The sequence below is a fragment of the Melanotaenia boesemani genome, chromosome 7, assembly GCF_017639745.1.
Source record: "Melanotaenia boesemani isolate fMelBoe1 chromosome 7, fMelBoe1.pri, whole genome shotgun sequence".
Taxonomy (NCBI): Eukaryota; Metazoa; Chordata; class Actinopteri; order Atheriniformes; family Melanotaeniidae; genus Melanotaenia; species Melanotaenia boesemani.
The window spans coordinates 21,112,789-21,137,498 of record NC_055688.1 but is presented as its reverse complement, the minus strand read 5'-3'; the positions used below and the strand labels follow the sequence as shown (position 1 = coordinate 21,137,498).

Here is a 24,710-nt window from a genome sequence, read left to right as displayed (position 1 = left end):
ACACGGTCAGTTTGTGGGGTGAATCGATCTAGTCTGTTAACTATACCTTGTATAACTCAGAATACAACAGAGACCAGTGTAAACTTCATAAAACTAGCTGTACTTAATGTTAGATCTCTGTCCAGCAAGTCACCGTTAGTTAATGACTTCATCATTTCTCACAATTTAGATTTTCTTTTTCTGACAGAAACATGGTTAACAGAAGACACAAGTGCTACAGTTCCTAATGAAACAGCACCCCCTCATTTTAGTTTTATGAATAAATGTCGAAACTGGAGGAAAGGGGGAGGAGAAGCTGCCTTATTTAAAGATTCATTCCAGTGTAAAGAGATTTCATTTGCTGATTTTACTTCTTTCGAATATCTTAGTTTTATTTTAAGGGGCATTCCTAAAATCCTGTTTCTAATCATCTACAGACGTCTAGGACACTGTAAATTTTATTGATGAATTTTCTGAATTATTGTCAGTTATCTCTACTGATTTTAACCATTTCATCATAACTGGGGATTTTAACATTCACATAGATAACATGACGGATGGTAATGTCAAGGAATTTTCTTCCACATTGGACATGTTTGGTTTGTGGCAACATCTAAAAGAGCTGACCCACATTCGAGGTCACATTCTGGACCTGGTCCTTTCATAGGGTGTTAATATTTCTTCTATTGCGGTCACTGACTTGGCCTTGTCTGACCATTTTTGTGTTTTGTTTGATTTACTTATCACTCAGAATGTTCAACCAACCTGCTTCTCCGTTAGAAAGAGGTACATTAATGAAAGAACAAGTGCTAAGTTTGTGGAGGCCATAGCTATGTTACCAACAACCAGTGCAGAGTCAGTTGATGGACTCCTGGATCAATTCAATCTGAAAGTCTTGAATGTAATGGATGCTGTTGCACCGATAAGAATCAAGAGCACTTTGAGCAAACAGAAAACACCATGGAGAAACACCACTGTGGTTACCAGCCTAAAAAGAGAATGCAGAAAAACTGAGCGGAAATGGCGGAAAAATTAACTTCAAATTCACTATGAGCTGTACAAACATAGCCTGCGTAACTATAACAATGAGCTGTGCAAGGCCAGAGAGCTGCATTTATCTGAAATGATTAACAGGAATGTCAACAATTCTGCACTCTGTTTACTATGATTGTATAACTTACATATCCTCCTATACAGATAAGACCAGAGCTCCTTTCCACTGAGAAATGCAACCAATTTGCCAACTTTTTTTGCCAAAAAATTGAAACAATTAGGCAAAATACTAATTCCACACAGTCACACAAGAAAACTAGTCTGTGTCTAAAACCCAGAAATAATTCTGATGTTATGTCGCAATTTAAAATGGTTGATTTAAAAATCCTACAAGAAACAGTTTGGCATTTGAAATCAACAACATGCACTCTGGACATGATATCATCTGACTTTTTAAAAAAAGTTTTTACCTCAGTAGAAAGTGATCTCCTACTGATAGTTAACAGCTCACTGGCATCAGGCATTTTTCCCAAGTCACTAAAGATAGCTGCTATTAAGCCACTCCTAAAGAAAAGGACTCTAGATGCCTCTATAATGAACAACTATAGACCGTCTCTAACCCTTCTTTTATTTCCAAGACTATTGAGAAAGTTGTATTTCACCAGCTTAATGACTTTTTAAATGAAAGTGGAAATCTTGATAAATTTCAGTCCGGCTTCCGACCTCATCACAGCACTGAAACAGCTCTGGTCAAAGTGTTAAATGAAATTAGGTTGAATACTGATTCTGGTCAAGTATCAGTCCTGGTTCTGTTGGATCTCAGTGCTGCGTTTGATACTGTAGATCACAGAATCCTGTCGCTCAGGCTGGAAAACTGGGTTGGACTTTCTGGAGTGGTCCTTAACTGGTTCAGGTCTTTTTTAGAAGGCCAGAGTTATTTTGTTACGATCGGCAGCTATGAATCCGAGCGAGTGGCCATGACTTGTGGAGTCCCACAGGGGTCAGTCCGTGGATCCCTTCTGTTAAACTTGTATATGCTCCCTTTGGGTCAAATATTACAGAACTATAGCATTAATTATCAAAGTTATGCTGATGATAAACAAATTTATGTGTCTCTGTCACCAGATGACTGCAGTCCAATAGACTTAATGTGTCAGTGTCTGGAGCAAATAAACACCTGGATGAGGGAGAATTTTCTACAATTAAATGAAGACAAAACTGAGATTATTCTGTTTGGTAGCAAAGAGAAGAGGGTCAGCATTGGTAAACACCTGGAGACTCGGGCTCTTAAAATCACCAACCAAGTTCGTAACCTTGGAGTGTTGATAGACTCAGACCTGACTTTCAGGAACCACTTTAAAGCTGTCACTTAGAAGCTTTTTACCAGCTCAGAAACATCGACAGAATTAAAAGTTTAGTTTCCCAGAAAGACCAGGAGAAACTCATCCGTGCATTCATCTCCAGTAGGCTGGATTACTGTAATGGTCTTTTAACAGGACTTCCTAAAAAGAGCACTAAACATCTGCAGCTCATCCAGAACGCTGCTGCTAGAGTTTTAACCAGGACTAAGAGATCTGAACACATCACACCAGTTTTAAAATCTTTACGCTGGCTTCCAGTCAGTCACAGAATAGATTTTAAAACCCTTCTGATTGTTTACAAATCCAAGAATGGTTTAGGCCCAGAATACATCTGTGATATGTTCAGAGAATATAAACCTAGCAGGGCTCCTAGATCCAAAGACTCTGGTCAACTAGTCCAGACCAGAGTCCAGACTAAACATGGAGAAGCAGCATTTAGCTGTTATGCTGCAAACAAGTGGAAAAAACTGCCAGTGGAGATTAAACTTTCACCAAATGTAGACATTTTTAAATCCAGGTTAAAAACATTTCTTTTCTCATGCGCCTATGCATGAAATCTGCATGTTAACTTTTTTTTTTTTTAAACTTATCTTGCTTTTAATCATTTTAATGAAATTTATTATTTTATTGTGATTATGTGTTGATGCCTTTTACTATTTCTAAATATCTGTAATGCCTTTGTTTTATGTAAAGCACTTTGAATTGTCCTGTACATGAAATGTGCTATACAAATAAACTGTCTTGCCTGGCCTTGCCTGTACATACACACCCATTCACACACTGATGACGGAAGCTGCCAGGAAGTTCAACCACGGCCCATCAGGAGCAATTGGGGGTTCGGTGTCTTACTCAGGGACATTGAGACATCAGCTGTCTGGGCCGGGATCGAACCGGCAGCCCTTGGGCTGCAGGACGACCACTCTACCCACTGAGCCATGCCACCCCCCATTAAACTATACAAAACAGACTGAATTCAGTGTGAAGATGATAACATACTAACTGTGGCTTTCTGCAAATATATAGGCTGTCTACAATATAATTACACTTTAATGAGCACTTGGAAATGTTATGACAACATATCCATCCCCAGCTGAGCATGCCCAGGGGGAATATACAGCAATAATTGAAATAAAACATAATACATACATTCCTTTCCCAGACAGTTCACATCTCCCAGCGACTGATTAAATGATACATGTTAGATGTCTGTCACCAGTTAAGCATATAAAGCATACAGGGATTAATTAATATAGACCTTTCTGGCAGGGGTTGTACTAGTAGAAAAAGGCAGCAGGGAAAGCCGGTTCTACCTATGCATAGTATTTGCTGCTATTCATTTAGTAACGAAATTGTATACAAGGCAGCATGACCTTATATATCAACATGATCTCATGAAAGAAGATGAAAATTTTATATTGGTCAATCTTTAAGTGAGAGATTGCTGATTAAAGTCCTGTCCTTCAGAAACTTTTCTCAATTTGCTTGCTTTTCTGTTTCTACTATTTACATTTCTACTTTTGCTTCCACCTGTTAATGTTTAAATTAGGAGTTAGCTCTTCATGGTTACAGTTGCAATTAAATATCGCATTTCATCCAGTTTCTACATCATTAAGTGAGACAGACATCACAATTCTGCCCTATACATGTGGCAGGATGCTGCAAAATTGAATGTAAACAATGAACAATGTAAAATTAGCCTATATCATGATTTTATCAGCAGTACAGACCCCATTCGAAGTATAGGGATCTGAATCCCCACCACTGAGGCCGGTTCAAGACACATCTCAATACGCTGCCAGTGATACGATAAATTAAGGGTACAACGAATCCTCCTGCTGATACAATGCAATACAATTCACCCCTGTCCACGATGCGATGTGATTCATTAATAATTTGACAACGATTTGCCTCCATAAAATACCATTCAGTTTGATATGATTCATAATGCAATTCAAAATGATTCAACACAATACGAAAGGTACATTGCACATTTAGCTGGCAGTTGCATCAGATGCACACTGAAGCTACTGGTGCAGTCGCGTCACAAACGTGTGTCTCTGACCACCGATTCAGATTGGTGAATCTCTCCATCTGTAATTCAAAGCTTTTTACTACTGTTCAGTTAATTTTTTTTTTTTTTTTTTACATTTTTATGTTGTTATATTTTGTGCATTGATGTTATTTTCAGATGTCTTAAAACAATTTTTGAAATTTGTTCTTGAAAGTTCCTGCAATATAAATAAACATGCATAATATATTTCTGGAATATTATTAAAAAATACCAGGTGGAATTTACTGAAAAAATTAAAATAAAAGGAAAAAGGACTGAACCATAATCATTCAAATCTAAACAACCAGTACATTAGAATTTTCTTTTCTTGGATTATTGATGAAAATGTGTAAAATATGTGAGAGAAAAGCTGAAACCCAAATAGCATACTCTTTGCTGCATACAGTGTATCATTTATGCAGTTTCATATACCAGCCCTCATGTGGAATAAAGTACATTTTTGAATGCAGTTGGGGGATGGGTTGTATAGAGCTTTCTATTTCAGCTAAATTAGAGAGGAAATTGAACTGAATGTGACGCTGGCTACCTAATAGTGCTTGTCTTGCTGGGATTGCTGCTATGGTAAAGTACTGCCTTTAAGCCACACATTAAACAAACCAATAGCAGGTCAGCACTGGGAGGAGATTCCCTATCAACAGCGGAGAGACAACAGATGACGCATTCTGGGTGGGGAAGGGAGTGCTGCAGCTATGGGCTTTAGATGTCTCCCACTGTTTTACATGAATATGTGCATACAGGCATATGAGAGTGGAAATATGAGTAAATGGAGAGGGAACATCTGCATTATGATAAAATAAAAAAAAAGACTTTTGTACATCACTTTTGCACATGAATTTCTTTATAGATAACAATGTGCACACATTTTTATGTTTAATTTACAGGAGCATAAGGCATTTCATCTGATAACATTAGTTCATATGGTTGTCAGCATACAGACAGTTTTATAGCTTATATAAATAGCTTCTCTATATATGTATTGTATATCTGCAAGGTATTTGTTTGTAGACAATTGTATTTTTTAAGAGCAGAAACAAATACCAAGACTATGAGAAGTATGAGAGAAATGAAAGGTGAAAGAAAAAGTGCACGTGTGTGGGTGAGGCAGAATCCTCCAGTGAAGATATATGCATCTGTTGGCATCTATGATATGATTTCTACATGAGCAATATGAACACATTTGTCTGGTTTTAGCATCACTCCATTGGCTGCCTGTTCTTTTTAGAATCCAGTTTAAGACTATTTTATTGGTTTTTATATCCCTCCTTGGTCTTGCATCCCCCTTATCTCGCTGAGCTCTTTCACCCTTACACACCTACACACTCTGTAAGATCAGTTGATCAGCTGCTCTTGGTGGTGCCAAAAACAAAGCAGAAGCTAAGAGGTGATCAGGCCTTTGCTCAGAACAACCTCTTCCTTGCCTGTTTTTTAAATATCTTCTTAAAACTTACCTGTTCTCTTTGGCTTTTTTACACTCCTGAGATGTTGACATTTTTATTAAATTTTTGCTTTTTTAAAATAGCTAGTTTTATTTTTCTGATTTAATTGCTTCTTAATGCTTTGAGTAATGGCATTTACTGTGATTTTATTCTTTTGTTCAGCACTTTGGTCCACTGTGGTTATTTTAAAGTGCTTTATAAATAAAGTTGGATTGGATTGGATGGATCTATGTGTGAGAGAGGAAGATCCAATTCATATGTGTTTTACATTACTATTCTCTATTTTCCTTTTTGCCTTGCTTCAAATGCAAAAGTAGTGAAGGGTGTTTAGCATCAGAACTTCAGAAGTGTTTGCTGTGAAAGGAAAGAAAAAGTGTTGTCAGTATAAAACAGAAAGGATTTGCAAAAACACATAATAAACACATATAATTACCAGTTAGGAAAAATGTATATATATTTGAACTTTCTGATACTTTTTCAGATCTTTGAGCATGTTTTTGGATCCCAAACTAAGAGATGTACAAATATCTCATGAGATGCCTCTGAAACGGTGTTATTAATTTCCTGGTGGGTCATATTTGAATTAGTGTGAGTCACTAAGGCTCCAGTTGAGTCTAGTCTAGACTCATATGTGTTAGTGTGTGTGTATGCTAAATTAGGCATTCAGGGCTCATGGGTGAAGATATGTACCAGGCTGGCTTTGAGAATTACAGACTTTTCTACAAAAAAAAAGAACAAAACAAAACACAAAACCAACAACAAAAGAAAAATCTGGCCGTTAATTTTCTTATGCACTCCATGAAGGATTTCTTGCATGAATGTTAAATTCACCACATTCATGTTTATTTAATAAGCTATTCTGAATATGTGTTAAGTGCCAGCTTAATGTCTGAAATGAGCAGAAAAATCATGATGTAAAGTAGAGGACAAAATAATTCATGAGCAGAAAATGTGACTTCTCAGTGAATATAACATTAGATTTAATCCAATAGTAAATGGTAAATGGTAATTTAGATTTAGATTAGAATTTAGATTTAATCAATCACATCATTCTATACAGGATGCATGTGTGTAGAAGCATATTAATAGCAGGTTATTACTGTGTGTTGGTGAGATAAAATGAGAGAAAAAGGATCAGTGAATTCTATATTGTCAAGCTTGAACATATATTGTGTATTTATACATACATGTGCTTTAGTCCACACCTTAGATATATTTACTGTAGTTGACTCACGCCCATGCCTTTTTAGCTATTTAGCCATCGCATTGCTACTGGTAAATAGGCACTGCTGCAAGGTTTCTCTCCACTGGGCTGTGTCATTAACTGCTCTGTTTTATGTGTGCATTTGTGTGTGTGTGTGTGTGTGTCATACTGAATTGAATGTGTACCCTGTGTGGGAGTGTCTATTTGTGTTTGGTATTTGCAAGGGTATTTTCCACTAGATTAAAAGTCTCTCTGTGTTTCCAAACAAATGAACATCAAGAGTGTACTTCATATTTAGCTAAAGGAAAACGGCTTTTTATTCCACAACAATAACTGTTTTAACAAGAGTGGTCCTCACTGCTCAGTCATTAGTTTTCTTGAGTCTCACAAGAATCGATGTTGCGGCAGAGAAACTTAAGCAGTGCTCAGCCTTGATTTTATTGTCATAATTGGTGTCATTTTAAGTTTTGATATAACAGCTGAATAGGCATCATGCTGTGTGGAGCATTGATTTGACTAGTTTCTTAGAAATCTGGTGAGTATCTTTACAGAGGAAATCAAATACATTATCCAAGTATATTTCCGCCAGGATTCGAGAACTCAAACCAGGCTGTAATTATTTCTCTGAAGTAGACAGAATATTGTTAGTGCATCATAATTGATGATGTTTTCTTGACATACCTGCCTTGCTACTAGAATATTAATTTTACAGTTACATTTAGAGATGGGCAGTATTAACTTTCGCAAAGCTGAATTCAGCTGCAACGTGTCCCGGATGAAAAAGTTGCATAGCGCGGCTTCTCAGCCGCGGGATGCTGCTGGTGAGTGACGGCTTCCAACGATTCCGGAATGCAAAATTTAAAGGTCGAAACGGTAGATCGGTCTTATTTTTTTGTGTTTGATCTTTACATAAGTAGACAAGTTTTTACTTAGCAGTGTAGGATTTAAGAGCTGCATGATAGTGTGGTGGTTAGCATTGTTCAAAACTTACTAATATTCTTTCTGTGCAGAGTTTCCATATACATGTGTAGGTATCTCCATGTTCTGTGGAACTTACAAAAGATAACACAAACTTGAAAGCATCACTGTCAAAGCCACTGATCACACTCCATTTGATTAAAAACTGAAACACTTAACCATAGTAACAATCCCAACTAAATTAAATTTTAATTACAAAAAAAAAAAAAAAAAAAGGAAAAGCCTTTACTTCCATCATACTGGTCTCTTCCATGATCTTTAAAGAAACTGTTCCAGTGAGGTTTATGAAGTTCATTAAAACGCTTATCACCTTCAAGCTACACAATTTTAACAGCTTTTAGTTACAGAAACAAGAAAGACAGTTACATCAGCTGCCAGCAAACAACATAATTTTCCCACTTGTTGCTACTTGAACAAGACACCTAAAAGCAGCTAAAGTAATATAGCTAAAACAGAAAAATATGTAAAAAAAAAAATTCAATTAATTAAAAGGAGTAACTAAATAAAGTGCTTGCTTGGTTTTTTCTTTTTTGTTTGTTTGTTTGTTTTTTTGAGTGAGGTTGCCAGGTATTTATTATGCTTGTTTAATTTAAATACAAGTTTACCATTGAGAGTTGGGCACAGGGCGACTAAGGGTATATATTATTTCAGATATTGTCTTGGATTTTATTTCCAATATGATTATTATTGCAACTTCTAGGACAGAAACTACATTAAAGTAATTTAATGATTTTTTTTTTTCCTTCTTTTTTTTTTTTTTTTTTTTGCGTAGGGAGATTCAGGGTTTCAGGGAACAATAGGCTGAAATAGATAACACTGAAACCTCTTTGTAATGTTCAAAATTAACATCACAGTTAAAACAGTTACTGTTAAACCAGAAACGGGGATCCCGGGCCATTTTGGCCTCTCCTTGTATTAATTGGTATAATCCTATTGTTAAAAGACCCACTCAAGTACAAGAGTAACAGTGAGCAGCCTCTCCTCCATCTTGGCACTAATTGTGCATGTGTCCATCTGTATGTGTCAAACTGTCGAAAGACTCCCATTCTTCATCAGAATAAGTGTATCCAGCCAAGTCCTCATAAGCTCATTATTAGAGGTAGAACAGAAATGTTGGCTCAAGAGCAGCTTGTTGTTTTCCTTCCAATTACTGTTCGTGCATAACTAAGATGGATGCTGCCTAGACTTTCCGAGACTGCTGCATCTAATCAGTCTGAACAAAAGAGCTGTGTAGCAAGACAGAAAGGAGACACTGATGTATTGAGGGTGGTCAGTCAACAGTCAACAAATAATGTGTATAGACCATTAAGAGAATAATGGAAGACAAAATACAGTTTAAATAAAAAATATGACTTGTCTAGTTAAGTGTAGACAATAAAAGAGACAAAAATACCTTCAAGAAATTGGTTAAAAGCTTTGGCTTGAAAGCAAGTTGCATTGTCAACCCATTTTGACCAACACAAAGTGTCCAGTTTTGGTTTTGGTCCAGTCTGGGATTGATTAATTTTTGCAAATCTTCCAAGAACCAATTTGTTCTTTCACAGGCTCAACAGCCAGCACGGAGATGCTTCATTACACCCAAAGTACATGTTTGTTTTAACACCAGCTACTTCTTTTGAAGATCTCCTAAGTTTATTCGAAGGTTTTCTAAGGTCGGTCGCTGTGGGCGCACCCCATTTATCCAATGAAAAGACAAATTCAAGTTTAATAATTTAGTATTTGACCCAGGTTGAAGCAGATTAGATAAAATACAATAAAACATTTTTTTAAAAGTTTTTTTTTGTCTACTGTTAAAAAAGACAGAACACACAAAAATAAAATACCACTAATAAAAGTTGTAGTCTACTACTAAGATTACTAAAAGAAAAAAAGTTAGAATTAAATGACAGACTGTCAAAGGTCAAGATCAGTTAATCAAAAAACCTAAACAGCAACATTATTTGAGAGATCCATGGATCAAGTTTTACACAAAACAACATAAATGCTCAGCACAACGTAGATGCTTTCATCAGCCTCTAGCTACTCAAAAAGCTTCTGCATCCTAGCCAAAGAGCAACTGTGGTGGAACACTCAATATGTTACTCTGCACAAGTTTACATGAATTTGTCATAGAAAAAGCTAGAGCTCAACCAAACTGATTCCGGTTCATTTTTTGCAACTTCAACTCTGTAAAACATCAGAAAACATCTGCAGCAGACAAAAACCGGACTTTCTAAACATGTAATGGCGACTTACTAACGACGAGTCAGACTGCATTTTATCCAGCTAGAGACAATGCCTCCAGATGAAGAGGAGAAGATGGAACACAAACCTGTGGTTGATATGGTTGCTGGAAGTGGAAATAGGCTGTGATCCACATTTTTCATTCTTTAGCGTCACATTACAAAGACAATGATCTGATTGGCATGTGACTGATAAATTTAGCTTACCATTACTAGCAAGTTCAAAAACAATACTTTTGGGTAAATATGTGCTTGTTTCCTCCTTCTCAGCTGATTGAAAAACAAACGCAACAAGAGTTACTAGCGACAGAAGAGCCGATCAGCTGATCAAGTAGCGCTTTCATGATTCACAACAGAATAGGGAGGGGGAGAGGAGGAGGCTGCCACGCTGCAGTAAACAAAATCGACTGCAACCGTGCCGTTTGTGCAACACTATGTGTTTGTTTTTTTTTTTTTTGTTTTTTTTTTGTTTTTTTTTATGCGGAAAAGGGCGGGTGATGAACCTTCTCAAAGTCTGTCTCAAAGACTGTTTCACAAGCGTGAAGCATAATTTGGGCCTTCTCTTGCCTCTGGCTTGGTAAATCTTGGTTAAAGCTAGAGATGTTGTTTGTCCATGTTCATGCTGGCTGGTGGACACGGGGAGCCACAATTTGTGTTTACATATTTTTTTGGACTTTGTGTACCTGAATTTTTAATTGTGTGTTGTCTGAACTGTGTTTGGTGGCCATAGAAATGGTTTTATTGAGCTGTTAGTGGAGATTCTGGCCTTTCTTTGGATACCACAAGTTTATAGTAACATTACACAGGGCTCCAGACTAACTTTTTTTACGAGGAGCACAATGGCCCCTAACTAAAAATTTTTTAGGAGTGCAAGCAGAAAGGGCGCACACTGAAACCGCCTTCCATAGCAAATATTCACATTTCCTCTCATTTTCACTGTATTATTGATAAATACTTGAACAATAAATTCAGAAATTATGTTTACAATTCACATTATTTTGCAGTTGACATAACATTAGAAAAACACACACACATCTTACTTGCCGCACTACTACAAAACAAACAAACTTGTCTTATCAAATCAGATTTGATTTGATAATAACTTTGTGTAAACAGCTTCAGGGACTGATAGTCCTCTCCACCCACTGTTCCCGAGAAGACCAAGCCTTGTATGAGGCCTTGTATGGTGGGGTGTTCCGGGCACGCCCTCCCCGGAAAGAGACCCCGGGGAAGACCTAGGACGCGCTGGACGGACTACATCTCTCGGCTGGCCTCGGAACGCCTCGGGATCCCTCCGGATGAGCTGGTGAATGTAGCCGGGGAGAGGGAAGTCTGGGATTCGCTGCTTAGGCAGCTGCCCCCGCGACCCGACTCTGGATAAGCAGTAGAAAATGGATGGATGGATGGATAAAGAGGTCTGAAAACTTGCTAAATATAGCGACAAAATCGCTAAGTTGGCAACAATGATGAATAATAAATTCCCCCAAGACCCGTCTCTTTTCACACATAAGCCAATCACAGTGGTTGTTCGTCCCCACTCACACGCACATTGGCTGTCATCTTCTTCGTTGGTGTTTGTCTCCCTTTCTCGTATTGAAGTTAGTTTTAGTCGGCAAACCAGCAGCTAATTTGCGCATTACTGTGAATTACTGGGCTGAAGAGGGGAGCAGAAGCTTGCTAGTGACAAAATAAATTCAATAATAACTACTACAAGAAAAAGACGTGTAAAACGTGTTGGCTGCCACTGCGCGTGTAGATGAAAAATTCATCAAAATGCGACTATTTGGTCGCAGTCTGGAGCCCTGTTACAGACCTGACGTTATACCCGTAAAACCGGATGTTATACCCCTTAACTCCCAGTAGCGGAGGGTGCAGGTACAAGAGGTTAAGCTCAACAGTCAGTTTATAGGCAAGAAATCTGGATAATTAACTATTAAAGGTGCATGGATGGAAATTATTGTGCATTTTGTGAATATTTAACTCACCTCACAATCTAGAAGTGCTGAGATTCTAATCCTGCTTTCTTCCTGTTCACCTAATGACTGATGTTCATCAGATATTGTTCTCTCTGTGTTTAGAAGGAAGCAGCTTCACACAGCTTTAATTTCATCCTGCTGACCTTTTACCGTTTAGTTAGTAAATTTTCAAAAATATATAACAGTTGAAATATATATATATTACATATATAATACATAGAGAGCAACTGAAAATTGATAGGTAAGAAATATATATAAAATATATGTATTATAAATCTTTGATATTATTGCATTAATATTTAGGAGAAGAATAAGAAACATATTTATTGTTAAGGAGAATATAGCTGCTAAAAGCTGTCTATTTGTGTATTCTTTGTAAACCAAAGGTTACTGCATTTTCTTTATATAGCAGTGTATGTAAAGGACAAGGACATTTTGCACATAACAATTCGATAAATCACGATTACTTGCAAAATTTCATGCGATTAATCGTGATTAAAAATTTTAATCGTTGCCCAGCCCTAATTTATATGAGGAATGAGAGAAAGACACAAACTGCAATATTAGCTACTTTTACCTGCCTAAAACAAATTCAGCTCACTTAAGTGTCTAAAGAGTATGCATGCAGGTATCTAAACACAGTCAGACAGGATGATATTTTTCTTTTAGACCATTTTTCTTTTAAGGAATGTCTTCTGTTACTCCTGTTCCCACGATAAAAGCAATATCAAGGCTGTTCTCATTTCTGTTTCTATGATGGTGATGAGCTGCCAATTATTTTTAAAGCATGGGAGTTGCTCTTGTCCTTCAAGAGTCTCTCACCTCTTTTGAGAACACTTCTGCTTCTTACACCTTTAATGCCCTAACATGTCCTACCTGCACTTGCTTTGCACCTCTTTACATGTTCTACTCACAGTCTGTCATTTTACTGCTTATAGCATAAGATAGAGTTTCTGACTGTACTGAAACTTGAATGTTTTTGTAAGATGGATAAACACATTTGATAAATGGCTAAATCAGGCAAAGATCTCTATTATTACATTCAGTAACACAAGTGACTTTTTAAATACAATAATCTAAAGGATATAATTGATAAACACATTTATACAGTAACAATGGGGACTGTCGTAAGGATGGAGCCACTGTATTGTCTTTTAAAGGAGGTATTAATCTCTTATGTTCAGTAAGACCCTTTAAACCCTTTAAAGTGAATTTAATTGTCATTCACAAGATTAAAGTATAAAAATTAAGTTGCATTCGCTCTAGTGAAATCTAAAAGAGAATCAGTCACATTCTAATGAACAAACAATCAGGTAATTTTTGACAAAATCATTGTCTCATTAAAGTGTGAAAAGTCTGGTGGTACAGTAGGGAAACGTTTTGTATCTGCTTCTTTTGATGTTGAGCGTGTAATGTTGCTGAAATCTGGTGAGGCACACATTCAAGCTGTTAATACATACAAACTGTTAAAAAAGCCTTTTAATTAAAACAAATTAAATCTGTCAGTTATGAACACTTAGGGATTTGCATGAGCATTGCAAGATGACAGCATGTAAAGATGTCTCATTTACTTCCAGAATGGTCATGATAGACACCTTTAATATTTGAAAAAAAAGTTCTTGTTTCTAGCCTGGCTTTGAACACAACTGGTAAGCTGTTTTGGGACTATGTTGTAGTCTCTGCTCTAGTAATTACTGCTTCTTACAATCAACACCTTAAGATTAGATGAAGGTTGAATTAATGTAGCAAAGTATATGTTATTTTTTTTTTACTTACCATTTGTTTTCTTTTATTTATTTAAAATCCAAATAGTTTAAAAACTATAGTGTTTTAAAATAAGAACCATTATGGAGACCAGCTACTTCCTGCACCGTACCACAGTAATCCCTCAGCTGGCTCTCCAACACTTCCAAAGGGCCTAACATTTTTTCAAATGTCCAGTGATGTTAACACTTAACTGGGAATGGGGAGCAAGCTAATAGAATAGACCCAGCTGAGGAGTTTTATCACAAGCTCTGTGCTACTGTGGCTGTGTGTGAAGGTTAAGTCAGGGATTAGGGATGACAATATTTTGATCATGGTAAGTGATCAAAATATTGACTGGGTTCTGAGGTCCACAAAAAAATGCAATAGAAGGAGTTAGAACTGTTTTGACAAGTTAAAATATATATTTTTTTCACTTTGGAGGAGTTATGCAGATTTTTTATGATCTTGGGTTTTTGCTGCATTGTATAGAAAGACTTCAATAGACGATCAAAACAGGTTATCAGGCATTAACCTCATTTCATCTTTTGAAGTTACGTATCTGCTTCACATGAAGCATGACACTGTTGGGCTGTTAATAAAAACAGAGTGGCTGTAATAGATGATTACATGTCTGGTAATGGCATGTTTTATGTCATGATAGCACAGTGGGTCTTTGGCCCTTGGGACACGTCACCACTCACACTGCTAGAGCTGAGCCCTGTTAAACCTGCTTTGGTCTGAAAACGGCATCTATTTTCTGTGAGTTTCTTGTGTCAAACAATACATTCTACTGGTGTTTGCACACACTGTATGCATTATATGTGTGAACTGTGTAAGGTAAAATTCAACCCAGTTGTCAGACACATTGCTATGCTTCTTCTCCTACATCATAGCACACAGACATGCAGTGTACACCCCCACCCCAGAATATTTTGCCTCAGGGGAAATAAAGCTCACTTGCACTGTTATAGCATTAACAAAGTCCCATGAAGACTGGATTCTAAACCTAATATTAAGGGTAAGTGAACACTTGCATAGCATGGTGTCTGGAAGACAAGCAGCAAAACTGCATGAGTCTCTCCACAAGCAGTGCATTATTGAATGAGAGAAGGAGGAAAATGTTGGTGGCCAAAACACCTTCTTTCCAAAAAGTGCAGATGGATTACACATAAACCTGTTAAAGCCACCACATGAAAGTATTTGTTTCTGTTTTCTTTCACTTTAGACGGTTGTTACTAAATATAGGGCTAAAGATAAGAAGTCTAAGGGATCTTGTCTTATCATAAAAAATCATAAAAACAATGAAAAGAAAATCTGAAAGATAATGAACAGCCCATGCATAATTAAAAGTTGAGACCAAATGAGAATGGGCATTTATTTTTTATTAGTGTCATATCACCATTATCTCTTCCATAAAGTGCTGCATTATTAACAACAGTAAATGGCTTGAATATATTTAGAAAATTAACTTGAAATAAGAATTTTAAACCAAGGTCTTGAGCCTAGAGATATTCCATCTGCTCTTGTTGTGCCTGAGTGTGTCGCTTATGCAGTCCAATGTGCCATCAGAAAGCTGCACACAACACACACTACATAAACAGTCAGGAGCGGGGAGGAAAAGGGTATTGGGGACCTCTCACACCCCTGTTCCCCCTGTGTGTGGCTGGGGGCGGGCTGGAGGAGGTGGTTGCCCCGGGGCCGGGTCCCGGGGTGGCTGCGCTGGTGGGCTGCTGGCTCTGTAGGTGTTGGGTCGGTGGGGGGTGCTTGGGGCTCGCTGTCCTCTGGTCCGTTGGTGCTCTGGGTCTGCTGCCGAGGGCCCGGGTCTCTGGCCCTGGTCTGCCTCTGACCTCCATAGAGGCGTGGTCGCATTTGCATGATCTCACTCACCACTCTTCATCACTAATCACTCCTTATTCCTCATGACACAGTCACTGAGTTGTCCAGTGGGTTTTTATAATAAGCGATAATTCTTTTTTTTTATTTTTCCTGTGAGTTAGTATCTGGTCTTAAACTCTTAATGACCAGCAGCTCTGTTTTTTTCTGTATGTGTGTTTCTGTTTTTGTTTTTGTAAAAGTTGTAAGAAATTTTCTGGTGTGTTCATGTACAGGTGTAACAGTTTGTTGTCTGGTGATGGTGTGGATTGAAGGGTCGTTGCCTTCTGTCTGTGATCTTTTTGTCTCCTTTCTTCTTTCCCTTTTGCTCTTTTTGCTATTTTCCATCTTTTTCAGTCCCCTCCGGTCAGGTCCAGCAAGATTACATAGATTCCGTGATTCAAAGTAAATAAATAAATTAAAAAGAATCAGATTATCAAGAGGAGCCTTACCCATAGGCCTCCCCTTGGCAGAGCAAATTTGTTCAGCACGATACAGCAACCAGATTATCATTTTGTTTGCTATGATGCTGGACAGGACAAGTTTAAAAAAAAAAAAAAAAAAAGCTGCACTGAGGAAAAGAACTATTGCATTATTGCTCCTTGTGTCTGTAGCAGGATGCCAGACACTCTTGAAACCTTGAGAACTATTGGCCAAAAACTGATTTACACTGCTTGTGCTTGTCTGTCTTCCCACAGGAACATTTTACACCAGAGTGCAAATTCAAGGAGTCAGTGTTTGAGAACTACTACGTGACGTACTCCTCTATGATATACCGGCAGCAACAGTCGGGCAGGGGCTGGTACCTCGGTCTGAACAAGGAAGGAGAAATCATGAAGGGGAACCATGTAAAAAAGAACAAGCCAGCAGCCCACTTCCTTCCCAAACCTCTAAAGGGTAAGTTTGACAAGATTGTCTAAACTATTACTCTTCACGATTATGGTTTCAGTTATGTTAGGACTAGCATTATGCGACGTGTCATCACATGTATATAAATATTAAGAAACTTTCTTTACTGTTCTTTCTTTTGGCTAGGGTAGTTTTTTCTGAGGCCCACTATTTTTTTTTTATTAAAATTATCCATTTTTCCTTCATTTTCATTACATTTGTGGTCCTTGTGGCTTTTCTTTCACTAAAATCTTGATAAGCTTTCCATTTGGCTCTACCATTAGTATTACTACCTTTAGTATTCTCAGAAATGCGGGCATGTGTCTTTCCAGCGGTTCCCTCCAGCTGGTCACACTCTGCTACAGGCACCATACAGAGAGGTTGAGCCATTGTCTGTAACCAGGAGTGCATACAATATGTTTCAGTGCATCGACCAGTGGCTCCCAGTGCTTTATTTTCATTACAGTAAATTCACAGTGACAATTCAGGTGACGTGTGTGATAATGTGGTTGTGGAGAACAGAGAAAACAGCAATGATAGAGAAAGAAATGGTTCTGTTGTCTGGTGAAAAGGCCACGGTCCTTTCATCTTCAATGAGACACAGATTTACCTTTCAACAGAGAGGAGGCAGAGCAAGAGAAAGTCTGTTTTCTCTTCGGTGAGACAAAAGATGAGTACTCTGGTGTTTTGCTTTTCTTTCTTTTCTCCCAGTAAAAGAACTAAAGGCTTGCAGTGCAAAATCTGAATCTGTCATCTTTCTCTTACTGTTACTTTAATGCATGTAAATTTGTGCAATGAAACTATCTACTAATAACACATATATTCAAATCATTGGCTACTTCTATTTAGGCACATAACAAAAGTTATATTTCTAATTAGTTTGTTTCTGATGCCATGGTAACTTGCCAACACTTAAACAGCTTTTCAGGGCAAAGGAAAAAGCTGTGAATCGAACTGCCTGTAATCGAAGACAGGGCCAGAGGGATGGCCTGGGGTGGGCATGAGCCACCCCTAAAATTTAACTCCCCCCCTGGACACCCCAAGAATAGACAATCAAATTCTAATATTTAGTGGATAAGATTTTTACTTTCGTGACATAGCAACAGTTTGATTTACCAATTGGTCCTACTGTTTCGCTGGTCGCTGGTGTGTCTTGGTACACCTGCCAAGCATTTTTTTAAGCATGCCTTTTGTTGTTTTTGTTTTCAGCTATTCTCTTCTCTGATTCCAAACCATCTGGCAAATCTGATTAACACTCTGAAAACAGTATGTTTTTAATGACATCCTCACCAGATCTGCGTCATCAAGGGTGTTAACAGAATATTCTCATGTGCACACAAGCTCTGTTCAATTATGAATTTTTTTGTTGTCCTCTTTTCAAAATACTAAAATGGTGTATTAAAAATTGCTTCTTAAGTTCATGCAGAACATTTTGATTTGTTAAAGTGATATACACAAGACATACTGTGCAAAGGGGTGTTAAATGCTGAACTATACATCTGTTTTACCACTCAAATCATTGCAGCAAAATGTAGGCAGTTATGTAGTTAAGAAAAAATAGCTCCTCAGTCACACACGCATGAAGTTGTTTTTTTTTTTTTTACTGTAGAATTATAAATAGTTACACAGACAGAGCCACATAAATTTTTTTCTTTTAATATTTTTATCCTGTCTTTACCACACACACTGCATTAATATTTTTAAAGCATTTAATACCTGCGCAGCATGACAAGCCCAATACCTCTGTCATTTCTCCGTTATGACAAACATGGAGGTCTGATCCAAATCTGAGAATTAAAAGAACATGGAACAACACATTTGCATTGCCCCTGTGGAGGATGATGGTGTTTTAACATCCACACTTTTCGCGTTGAGAGGGTTCCACAGCCGCACTTTTCCCACCTTTTTTTTTTTTTTTTTTTGCTTTGTTTTGCACAAACGAGGTTGGTCTACTGGCTCTCTAGTCGTCTGTGCAGCACCTTCCTCCTCCTCTTTTCTTGTTCGTTAATCAAAATGTCTTTCATGGTCAGCTGATCAACTTTTCTGTTGCTATGTCTCTCTTGTTGTGTTTATTTATGGTTCAGCTGAGAAGGAGGAAACTAGTACTGAACTATTGTTCACACTGGCACATATTTAGCCCAAAGTATTGTTTTGGGCAAAACCCTCCTCTAACACAGTAGCTGACAGGTGGTAGAAAGGATTTATATTTCAGCTGTGCAGGGGCAAGTCTAGAATATTGTTGGAAAAGGGAGTGCCAGGCAGGGGTACTGACCAGGTAACGGGGACACAAATTAGACCTTTTTTTTAGGGCTAGATTTTTATGAAATATTAAACTGATTATTACAACTAAAGTGATCATCTAATGTAAAAAAAAGTGAAGAAAAACTTGTAAAACAAACAGCCAATGATCTATTTTATCAGCAGGTGTTTTATCAACTCTGAGTGATGCTGCTATAGGACTTTATCACTGCTGCACAAACACTTACACTTCTATGATAAAAGGAAAAACATGTTTTTAGCCAGATCATTAGTTTTATCAGAGTTTTTTCATCAACGTTGGCTGTTTAATGACAACCTGGTGGTTTTATGACAGATATTATCACCATGGCGATGTTGCTTAACATAAAATATTTGTAATCATGATTAATTAATTTGTAAGCTGTGATTAATCTGATTAAAATGTTTAATCACTTGGCAGCCCTAATGAAAATGTATTAATCTTCCAAGGTACAAAAGCAATAATAAGTATACTTTATATGAGCACTGCAGTGAAAAAGAAATATGTTTAAAAATCACACAATCCTGTTTAGTACTAAAATGCGTTACGATAGGGAGACGTTAGTTTTGAATGTCTGGAGAAATACCAGAAATACAGCTGTTAAAAATAAAAAAATACATACCAGCTCTGTAGATGAACATTAAAATTTAGTTTTAAAATACATATCTAATTGTTTTTCTGTAATTAAAAGAAGAATAAATTTTACAAATATATATATATATATATATATATATATATATATATATACAGTTTTCATTATCAATGCTTGACTGTGCATTCTGTATCACAGGTTCGTCATCACCGCTGATTGAGAGGACAAAAAGATGTGTTAACGCTGATGCAAAACATCACAAATTCATTAACCATTAACCTTCCATGCAATTTTTGACAGTTCCTTTTCATTTCTAACCTCTATTTTTTTCTTTATTTTAAAAAATATTACTCAAGCCACAAAATTATTTTTAAAGTATAAAAAAAACCTCCTGTGTGATGTATTTGTATGATGGGTTCTATAAAGTTGTCCAGCAGAAAATGTGGTAGGGGAATATTGGAGTTTGGAATAGACTTTTAATTTCTCCTATATGTTGTATAAATATTCCTTCCTCTCCCCAGCCAGTATCTTTTTACCCTTGTATCTTCCCTCAAACACCCCTTTTTATAGGTTTTGCTGCTCTTTAACCAATCATCCAGTGGTTCTTAAACCCACTTAAGAATGATAGTGAGACAATGTTTTATTTGCTCTACGCTTAGGTAAATATATCGGGAAGAGAAGAGGTGAGTATCAGGAACAGATAAAAGTTCACTTCTCTACAAGATAACAAAAGCTATTGCCTTTTGCTTTACTGTTATTCAACTAAACGCAAAAATATCACATTTTGATGTGAAAGAAAAAACTAAATATAATCAAATATTTATATGAATGAACAAATGTAAATTAAAATTACCCATCAGTTCTCGATATTCATCTTTATTCAAGATGTACCTGGTGGTTTAGAAAGAACTTAGAAAGATCACAACAGAGAAATACAGGAGACTTTGTTCCAGCAGCTCATAAAGATTCAGAGTCAGCAGTGTTACCGGGCACCAATTAAGAAGCGTTCTCTGCCCTGGTGATGGCATCTTTTTCAGGATTCACTCACTACTCTTCTGGTTCCGGTCTGTGAGACACAGCTCTCAGCCTCTCATGCTGTCCTCCCCCAGATAAAGCGAGTTCAACTCACATCATTCAAAGCCTAACAGGGAAAATCCTCTTAAAACTCTTACAGACAGTCGTGATGCAAGAAACAAAGCACTGCCTTTATCTGGAGAGTGTGCAGCCATTCTCCATCACAGCAACATGAAGAGATTTATGTGGCAAATGATAACAATTAAAAAGTAGTTTGTTGTAAGGAATTACTCTGTAAAAATTAGAAGAGCAATGGTGTTTGGCCTCTTTCATGCCATAATCATCACAACATAGTTTTAGTAATGCGACATGTACAATCAGCAGTTTCTAGCCACATCCTGCCAGTGACTGATGTGTGTACAAAATGATGGCCTCTGAGTTGCTGCTTTAACAAAAAAATGCTGGGCTAAGTGAAGTGTCTGAAGGACTGGATTTGCTGTTTCAGCCACAGACTCCCTTGAGAATAAACATCAAATAGCATGCTAGGCAGAAGGATGCCGACAACATCCGGAAACCAAAGACTGAACCTCAAATTACTGATTTTTCGTCTGAAACGGTAGCTGCTGAGATGCAGATTGAACCAATGCTGCAAACGCAGCAGAGCTAAAGCATTAGCAACTCTTGAATTTATAATGGCATGCTCTGAACATGTTTTCTTTTTTAGTTAGTTTTTTTTTTAACTACAGCATCAAGCAAGTCATCTGTAATCTCCCACAGAATAACAGCAGCTTGTTTTGAGCTAGTGTCTGAAAAAATGTGAATATTTAATCACTTATTTTTTCATGAGAATCAGGAGAGCTGCTAGCGATTTGGGTGCCTTAAGCACAACTGCATTGTGGTACCCCCATGTTTATTAATCCATCAGCTATTACTAAATATAATTATGCATTATGTGATGTTTGGGGTTCCTTTATTGAGAAAAAATGTGTCATTGTTCACCACTAAAATCTGCCCCATGACAGGCCCATGCATAAAAACTATTAGATAAATTAAAAACTCAATTCTAAAATAAAAGGAGAGAAACTTTCTTACAAAAAAATTGTGCCATATGCACTAACACAGCAACGGTGTAGTCCAGATTTAGAGAAAAAATTTGCCTAAATGACCACAATTGTTCACAATGATGTATAGTTTAATGTTCTCTTAGTGCTCTCAATGCAGAGTTTCAGATGTAGCCCAAAACCATGAGCACCAGTATCATAAAATCACAACATTGAACTGTAAGATAAGAAGATAAAATCTTAATAAATTAAGAAAGCTACTTTTGCATTAACATTGTCACCAGAAATTTATTAGAAAAATTAAAAATGACAAAATTACGACAACCATGATTAAAAAGAAAAAAAAAAAAAAGGTCTGTGCAATGTTTGAACTTAAATGACTCATGCCTCATTAATTTGAGTCAGGTGTGTTGGAGCAGGGATACATAAAAAAATCTACAGGGCTGTGATCTTCTTGGGATTGGATTGAGTAGCCCTGGTTTACAACATATCAATTGCCTTTTCCAGGAACATATTTCTAATAGGAAATGTCTGGTCTCCCCAGCAGGGATCAAGCAAAAAGCTTGGTTTGATGACACTTCGTGGGATTTTTTTCTAAATGTTAAAGAAACTTGTTAATTTCCTTCCCTGTCAATAGTTTGAATCTTCTGTGTTAAGCCTGGTATCCACATAAAATGCATCACTTCATTTACCCTATAAATAACAATGTTTCATGTTTTTATTTGTACAATATATAGATTTATAATATGTCTAATTTGCACTCATCTTGTGTTTCCACAGTGGCGATGTACAGAGAGCCATCCCTCCATGACTTGACAGAGTTTTCCCGCTCTGGCAGCGGCACACCCACCAAGAGTCGGAGTGCCTCAGCTGTTCTCAACGGAGGCAAAGCCGTAAGCCAGAACGAGTCGACATAGCCCGGTAGCCAAACCCAACCCTGGGCCCGAACAACGAAACCTTACCTCTTGCAGAGCGTGAATCCAAGCAGACTTGTTTCTCCGATCAGCGGTTCAGAACTAGTTACAGCATCAAGCTACACATAAACACTCAGATGTCATTAGTAAAAACTGTTAGGTATCATCACAATCAGCCATCATCAAAACAGCAAATATAAAATGAAACGTAACAGTACATAGATCACTTCTTAACTTGAAAAAAAAATTTATAAAGATTTTGTTTTACCCTTAAGATTTATTTATTATCTTAGTTGCTCTCATTTGGTTTTGACCACATACCAATTAGCTCATCTTTGTCTAGTTTTCTTGTTAATTTCATTAACTTTTCTTGGGTCACGCAGACACTAAGCACTTGTGCATCTGTCGGACAGACAGGATGTTAGATATGAAGGTGTTCAGGGCAGCCATTAATGGTGCTGGTCCACACGGCTGCAGTGGTACAGTAAAGGCCCTTTCTGTCTCATCCATGCTTCTGTGAATACAAAGCCTATAAACTCCCTGGTATGGTGCAGCCTTGTGCTACTGACCAGCCAGATGGTAGCTCTCCTGCGTCCTAGTGCACACGCTCAGAGACTTGAGTTCTCTAGCATGGGAAAATGAAGCCTATGTTTAACTGACCTGATATATAAAGGACAGTGTGGCTCTCTTGCATTTTTTTCTTTATTTAAGAGATGCCACAGCAGCAACTTGCTTTTTGCTAATTTTCTGAATTAGCTAAGAGCTTTTTATTTGATAACTGGTTGTTTTTGTCCCTCTTGTTCTCTTACCCTTTTCATTGTTTAGTATTTGTTTTATTTTTTGCTTTGTTGTTTTTTTTTTTTTTTTTTTTTTGTTCACTACTGATATGGGTTCCAGCAAACCAAAGACAGATATAAAGAGTGTCCCTTTAAGCCGCTGAAAACCAAGCCAACATAAAGACAACGTTGGATTTTATTTTCATTTTTTCATGTTGTACATTTTTGATGAAGGGAAGCAGTGATTTTGTGGGGAAAAAAATAAAAAGAAGAATGGATAATGAACATGATTTTAGACACATTGGTGTTGGCAGCAGGCTTGATGTTGTGATTTTGCTGATATGCTCAATGATGGAGGTATGAAGCGACTATTCAGTGTTCCCATTCCCTTCTGTTATCACTGTGTCACAATGTCTCTAGTTCTTGTCCTTGTGATCTGTTTCCTCCCTCTGTGCTTGTGTTATACTTCATTCCCCAAGACATCATTTTTTGTCAACTTCTACTGACTGATAAAGCTCACCATAGGAATATGGTGGAGGCCCCTTCCCAGGATGCTTGTTATGTGTTTGAGTAACTTATCGTGGTGACAATATTTTCTATATATATACATAAAAAAGAATACTGTGGACTTTTAGGTGGCTTAACATTTTATAGGACATGTCATATTTGTAAAAGTGAAAAAAAAAGACAAAAACATACAAAAATGAACATCTTCCCTTTCTTGCACAGGGCATGTACACAAAAATGTACAAAAATGACCCTTTTTGTGGGCTATGTACTCTTCCCTTCAGCTACATAACTTCTTTCTGGTACATGCTTTGAGAGACTTTCTCTTCTTGGTTTCCTCTGGAGGTGGTTTGTATTAAGTGAATCTATCTGTTGCATGGGAGAAAGCAGGGAAATACTGGACTAGAGCTGCATGATGTAGGCTTTGTGTATTAACCCGTTGGATCATGTGTTCCAAACTACCAGGCTAAATCTGATAAAAAAAAAACAGCATATACCGACAGACACTGCAGCTGTCTGATAACTTCCAGTTGTTTATTATTTGTTGTATACACAAAAATGCACTGAATAAAATGTTTATATTAAGATATACTTTTAAAATGGGTCAGATTTCCTTTTTTGTGTGTGTTTTCTTGCTTTGTTTATTCCACTGATCACAGTAAAAGGCAATGCCAGGTTGTTACTTCGAGTCAAATTAGTCAGTAAAATCTGCAATAATTGGTGTTGTGGAAGAGAGATTAATCTATTTTGAATTGTAGCTTGAATTTTCACTTCTGAGAAAGTGAATATGCACTCATTCCACAGATGTTTGTCCTACCTGTGGACACCAACATTTCCCATGG

General features: G+C 37.2%; 1 protein-coding gene across 3 annotated transcripts in view; it reads left to right on the top strand.

The window, feature by feature from the left end:
• fgf13a (fibroblast growth factor 13a) overlaps positions 1 to 24,419 on the top strand; it is a 118,795-nt gene extending 94,376 nt beyond the window's left edge. For all 3 annotated transcript variants that reach the window (XM_041990785.1, XM_041990783.1, XM_041990784.1), the window contains 2 exons: positions 16,537 to 16,735; positions 22,452 to 24,419. In XM_041990785.1, the coding sequence (XP_041846719.1) occupies positions 16,537 to 16,735; positions 22,452 to 22,588 (336 nt within the window). In that variant the 3' untranslated portion in view covers positions 22,589 to 24,419. The remainder of the gene's footprint in view (positions 1 to 16,536; positions 16,736 to 22,451) is intronic.
• Positions 24,420 to 24,710: the final 291 nt, after the last annotated feature.